The sequence below is a fragment of the Anomaloglossus baeobatrachus genome, chromosome 12, assembly GCF_048569485.1.
Source record: "Anomaloglossus baeobatrachus isolate aAnoBae1 chromosome 12, aAnoBae1.hap1, whole genome shotgun sequence".
NCBI lineage: Eukaryota > Metazoa > Chordata > Amphibia > Anura > Aromobatidae > Anomaloglossus > Anomaloglossus baeobatrachus.
Genome location: NC_134364.1, coordinates 53250684 through 53257311, shown reverse-complemented (window position 1 = coordinate 53257311; position 6628 = coordinate 53250684). Strand labels below are relative to the sequence as shown.

Sequence of the window (6628 nt, the reverse complement as noted above, 5' to 3'; positions counted from 1 at the left end):
CTTTTTATCCTGTCCACTACATTAAGCATACCCTACCTATCTGTCCTTTAATATCATAACTGTCGGAAGGGCCGTATAGGGCTTCCTTAGGGACAGCCGCCGTTGAGTAGGGGCGCCATACTCGTATCAGGCCTAGGGTGCCGACCTCCGCGGTAGGTAGAGGACAGGAGGGAGGGGAAATTTTTAGGGTGAACACTATACCCTCCTCCCTTTTTCTTCTATTTTTGTATATATATTTTTGTGATTTACATTGGGTGATTTTTTAACGTAAATTTAATAAAGGCTGATTTTTAAAGGGTATATTTTTGGTTAATTTTATTTTTTTACCATCGGTTTGTCTCGAACGATGTCAGAATAAATTATAACGTGGAAAAAAAAAATAAAAAAAACAGACCGACATGTGATGTCTGTTGAAAATGGCATATCGCGGACAGCAGAAAATACATAAAGTGATGGTTCAGCCGACATCTTTCAGATATCTACAAAATAGATCTCGGATCCAGGTTTGGCTGTATAAGCAGGAGGGAAGGAGAGTTGAAGGCTGCATTATTGGTTTTGGTGAGTGCATGAATCTATCCACCAAAAATTGAAGTACCCAAAACAGCTTGGTTGTATTATGCATAAAAGAGAGAACGTTAATTGGATACAAAGTGTAGGCAATTTCAAGATTCCTCTTTTATCAAACATTTTTTGTTACTACACAAAATTAAAAAGGTCCTAAAAAGACTAATGCAAACGACGAAGCTATAAATAAATAGGAATAAAGCATTACCGCCCCTATGGGAAAGCTTACCTTATACTTTTACTATGGAGTATAACTATATAAACAGAATGGACGCAGCTCCCTCTATTGGTGCAACAAAAGAATCATGTAATTGTTTGGCGAAAAAGACAGTTTGGAACTTAAAAAAAAAGTAAAATTGACTTTTTCTCGTGTCCTTTTATTTCATCAATTTTTTTCTCACCCCATATTAAAAACTGAAGCAGGAAGATGGTCTGAACTGTTGCTTAGGAATTTGAAGTCTGTCATCCGTTTTTAAGAGATCCCCAAAGACTCTGATGGCCAAGTCTGATCTGCAAAACTAATGTGTGAATGGATCAATAAAACTCTAAGGGTATGTGCCCACAATCCTGGACGTGGCGGGTCCTGATCTGCGGGGCCGCAAGTCTCCTCTGCAGGAGAACGCAACTGCCCGTGCCCACGATCAGGGTTCGGGGCGCTGCTGTCTCCTGCTTGTGTTCTCCATACGGAGGACGCTTGTGTCTCCACAGGAAAGAATGGACATGCTTACGGTTTGGAAAGCCGCACCGCAGGTCAGTTTTTGCTGTGGGCCGTACACACACAGTGGCCATGGGATTTCTAGAAATCCATCCACTGTGCTTGTACTGTACAATGCATCATTTTAGACGCAGCAAAAACACTCTACATCCAAAGCGCTGCAAACACTGATGGTGGGCACGTAGCCTAAAGGCCGCTTTACACGCAGTGATCTCGCTAGTGAGATCGCTAGCGTGCATAACCACTCCCGTCGGTTGTGCGTCACGGGCAAATCACTGCCCGTGGTGCACAACATTGCTCAGACCCGTCACATGTACTTACCTGCCTAGCCACGTCGCTGTGACCGGCGAACCGCCTCCTTTCTAAGGGGGTGGTTTGTTCGGCGTCACAGCGACGTCACACAGCGGCCGCCCAATAGAAGCGGAGGGGAGGAGATGAGCAGGACAAACATCCCGCCCACCTCCTTCCTTCCTCATTGAGTGCTGCCGCAGGAACGACGAACAACATTGTACCTCCAGCAGCGATATTTGGGAATAGAGCAGCGTGTCAACGAGCAACGATATGGTATTATCGCTCGTTAACGGTCGCTCCTGCGTGTCACACGTAACAACGTCGCTAACGAGGCCGGATGTGAATTACGAATTCCGTGACCCCGACGACATCTCTTTAGCGATGTTGCTGCGTGTAAAGCGGCCTTAAGTCCGTGTGATGTCTGGCTAAAAAATGGACAGCACAAGAAGGTGCACAATGGATGTATAAATGCAGCCTAAGCAATGTTTACCCAGGCACCGTGGCTTCCATTGTTACAGGATCCGTGACCTAAGTCATAAACCACCATTCACCAGAGGTCAGTCAGGGTTCAGTTGCTTTTACTGCAAAGGAGAAAACAGCATGATATACCGTTGAGACGAACCAAAACCTGATGGAAGAAAACACACACATATGTGAACAAAGCCTGACATGGAAACTAATCCCTCCAAGAGGCGGTCCACCGGGCATCTGCCAGTGTAAGGCTATGTGCGCACACTGCCTTTTTTTCTGACCACAAAGATGCAGCATTTGTGTGTGTTTTTGGCCGCAAAAAACGCACCTGCGGAAACGCATCCAAAAAACGCATACGTTTCTTCCAATGCATTGCATGGGTGAAAAAAGCTGGCAAAAACGCTGAAATAATTGACATGTTGCATCTTTGCAGTCACCACAAAAACGCACCTAAAACAAAACTGCACTGTGCGGACAGCAAAAATGAAAACTCAGACTTTGCTGGGGAAGGAAGTGCATGCAGTTTTGAGACCAAAAACACACCTGAAAAACGAGCAAAAATGCGGCAAAAAAACACAGCATGTGCACATAGCCTAAGGCTGCTGTCATGCGGAATATACAGGACACGTCAGAAGGATTTCTTGACATAGGATGACTCTTTATGGTCTAAGGACCTGTGCCATTTCATACTGCAGAAAACTGTGTACCAACATATCTTACCCGCCCAGAGGCCACGAGGATATACTTTTAGCCTCCTTGGGCTGAATTAGGGCCTATGGACATGATGGACGAATTTCTTAGCTTCCTGCAAATGCAATATGGATGCGTAATAATTAACAGTGACGTTATATGGACAATCTTTATTAGTACATTGTTGGTAAACAGAACTGTAATTGATTAATCGGGGTTTGTAGAAACTTAAATTTCTCTCTACGGCTGCCATTTAGTTCTCTGACACCAATCATATGCATAGTCTAAGGTCGAACATTGGTATTAGAGGCGGCACATCGCAAAGTTTGTCCCTTTAAGGTGCTTGGAGAAAAAAGTTAAGATTTTTTTCCAGGCGTCTTCCTGTGCTTTGGCGTGTTCCATCATTTGCCCTCCCCACAATATTGGCATACCCAGTAGTTTGTGGTGGGAGGCATGGCACAGCGGCATGTACGGAGGCTCCAGCAGGTGGCCGGCTCCAGGATAGGTGTGACCCTCCACGTCCTTCCGATGCTCCCTCAGACGGGCGACCAGCTGATCGGCGTATGCGGCGCTGGGCCAGTTTTTGTCATCTAATCCGCTCAAAATAAGAAAAGCCGCGGAGGACCGTTCTACTGGAATAAGACACTCGGAATTTTCTGGATCCAACAGATCATCCATGGATTCCGAAAAGTCAAATTCACCATTTTCTGTGAGCTTAATCTTCTCAGCGCTGAACCCAAGGCACGGAATTACAAACTCACCACATGGCAGAGGGGCGAATGTGTTGGCACCGCAGCCACAGACGCTGACGACCGCTTTAATCCCAGGAAGGAAAGTTGCCATGCTGAGAGCCAAATCCGCACCTTTCGAGATACCAATGACTCCAATCCTTTCTTTGTTGACCTACAACAGTATTAAAAAGCAGATTATCAAAAGATCTTGTGTATTTAGAAAATGTTCTACAAAATATGTGTACGGTCCGACTGCTTTTCCACACCTCTGGTCCCTGTATAAATGTCACTTCAGGATAGCAAGGGACAGAGGACTCCCTCCTGTGCTGTACCTCATCTCTGGATTACTCTTAATGGTGATGACACCGGGGTCCTGTGCCTTTCTATACTCCTGAGAAATAAGTCTACCCCCCAGGGAGGGATGGGGCAGGAGTGAGATGATAGAGAAAGACAAACAAGGGAAAAACAAAGCTTAACCCCACTGCCCACACACACACGAATAGACAAAGACTAAAGCTGGGTTTACACACTGCAACATCTCAAACGACATCGCTGTAACGTCACCGGTTTTGTGACGCAATAGCGATGTTGTTTGCGATGTTGCAGTGTGTGAAACCTATCAGCGACCCGGCCCCTGCTGTGAAGTTGTAATCGTTACAAATCGTTCAGGACCATTCCTAGGTCCTTTGTTTCCCGCTGTGCAGCATGAAGTTTCAGTGTGTGAAGACTTTGCAGCGACTTTGTTAGCAACTTCCCTTTCAAAAGGCTGCTTATCAACGTCCCCAACAACCAGCTAGGTCGCTCTGCAGGTCCGGATCGCTGTTGTGTTGTTGGCCAGGTTTGCCTGTTTGAACGCTCACCAGAGACTTAGCAGAGACTTAGGGAGGTCGCTATTGCGTCACCAAACCGGTGACGTTACAGCGATGTCCTTTGCGATGTTGCAGTGTGTAAACCCAGCTTAAGGAGAAAAACAAAAGCAACAAAAAGGCAACGAGGGTAAACTTCCCAATTGCACACAGCAACAGGTATCAAGTTGATTTGGGGAAGGTGTGGTGATCCAGAGTAAAACTATAGCTGGCATAGGTGGAAGGATTCAGCCAGCATATATAGGAGGAGAGCAGATGCAATTGGCTTCCCCACAACATGTGATCAAAGATGACTCACAAGCAGACCAGCAGAGATCAACTCTTGCTAGCCTGCCTATCAACTACCAATCTGTTGGTCGATGTCTGAGTCAGCCTGTGTGGATTACAGATCCCAGAGAAGTTATCAGGCGGAGTATCAGAATATGTAGTCTGAACAGAACCCATGGCCGCCATGACAGTCGGCAAAGTTTGTGAAAATCTTTGTGTGACAATACAGCCCTAGAACCCTCAACTCTCAACTCCCAACATACCCGGACAACCGGCCTCAGTCAAGGAATGCTGGGAGTTTTAGTTTCACAACAGCTGGAGTGCTGACAACTCATCAGATATTTTGGGATTGTCTATTATTAATCCTTTTCCAAATTACCTGCTCATTTCTACAGTGCTCCATTACATATCTAGGGAGCGCGGATGCTAGATATTTGGGAAGAGATTGTTAAAAGTAGCACTGCTGGAGAAAATGAAGACAAAAGCAAAAAAAAAAACAAACAACAAAAAACACAAAAATACCTTCGGGTGGCATCTGAGAAACTCCAGTGCATTTCCAAAGTAATCTAAATGAAGCCCCCCAAGGATTTTTGGAAGGTCTTCATAGTCGAAATATGCCAGTGCCATAGTGCAGAAGCCATGACTGGCCAACAGACTGGCTCTGTGCTCCATGAGACCTCCGCCTGTTCCATAGAGATCGATGATGGCAGGAAATGGGCCAGGTCCTAGAAGAGATGGAAATACAGACTAATCATGACCAATCTCTCAGATTTTTGTCTCACGGCTCCCATCGATGGTCATATAACACACTGGTAATAGGATTAGCTGTATGGACCGATAATACAGCACCCATAGCCTTCAGGGGCTCAAACTGTGCCTCTATTGTGCACTTTTATCTCCTTCCACCATTATTACACATCTAAAAAACCCCAAAAAAGGATTAAATTAAGATAGAGCCCCCAATGCAGCCAGTGTAGTGGGGCAGAAGGCCGCAGACTTCACTTTTGACCCCACCTAAAAAAAATTTGGGGATTTCACATCTTTATTTAAAAAAACAAACAAACAAAAAAAACAAAAACAACAAGCTAAAAGAGTAATCATGCAGTTGTTACACTGGCCACAAGGGCTTTTTTAGCCTTATACTTATGGTCCTTTCAGAAAGCGTTTTCAGCAGGCTCCTAATCATCAGAGACAAGACTACAATGACAGAAAACACCTCTATACTCAGCTGATAACAGATACAACACAATAGGTGATGTACAGGAGGGGGAGGAGGTGAGCTGTGACATCGCCTACAGTGATCAGTGAATCCTGTGTTATTAGCTGTGTATAGAGGTGTAATCAGTTGTTCTTCAGAAGGCGGAAGAGGTGAGCTGCGACAACAACTGATTACACCTCTATATACAACTGATAGAGGTGTAATCAGTTGTTGTCGCGGCTCACCTCTTCCGGAATAACAATTGATTACACCTCTATACACAGCTAATAACACAGGATTCACTGATCACTGTAGGCGATGTCACAGCTCACCTCCTCCCCACCTGTACAATGACAGGTAACCACCCTATACTCTGCTGATAACACAGGTCCACCAATCACAGTAGGCAATGTCACAGCTCACTTCCTCCCCTCCTGTACAATGACTGTTAACCACTCTACACTCAGTTGAAGCCAGAGATCCACCAATTACAATAGGTGATGTCACAGCTTAACTCCTGCCCCTCCCATTAATGACAGGTAACCACTCTATACTCCGTTGATAACACAGGATCCCCAAATGACAATAGGTGATATGACAGCTGACCTGCCCTACCCCCGTCACAATGACCTTTGCACACGCTCATGAGATGCTTCACTATATAAAATTGGGATGGAGTCAGTCTATTGCTGCTGATGTACATGTACATAATCTGAAACAACGGGGAGTCAAAGAGCCCCAATGGTCAGTGTGCAAATTGCAAGATTTCTAATTTTTAATACAGATTTTGATATGTAAAAAGAAAAAAAATTGGCCAAAATTGGAAAAAGAAATT

At 45.0% G+C, this 6628-nt stretch overlaps 1 protein-coding gene across 1 annotated transcript; it reads right to left on the bottom strand.

The window, feature by feature from the left end:
- Window positions 1–2886: 2886 nt before the first annotated feature.
- On the bottom strand, window positions 2887–5488 carry LOC142257506 (acyl-coenzyme A thioesterase 1-like). Its single transcript, XM_075329647.1, has 2 exons — window positions 5118–5488; window positions 2887–3634 (listed from the first exon to the last, which is right to left on the bottom strand). The coding sequence occupies exons 1-2, from the start codon at window positions 5265–5267 to the stop codon at window positions 3035–3037; spliced, it is 750 nt and encodes a 249-aa protein (XP_075185762.1). The 5' UTR covers window positions 5268–5488; the 3' UTR covers window positions 2887–3034.
- Window positions 5489–6628: the final 1140 nt, after the last annotated feature.

Bases quoted from the DNA above. Each gene is read 5' to 3' on its own strand.
- LOC142257506 (XM_075329647.1), bottom strand. From the start codon at position 5,267: ATGGAGCACAGAGCCAGTCTGTTGGCCAGTCATGGCTTCTGCACTATG. The intron at 3,635-5,117 runs GTATTTTTGTGT...ATACTGTTGTAG, and splicing joins TTCTCAGATGCCACCCGAAG to GTCAACAAAGAAAGGATTGG.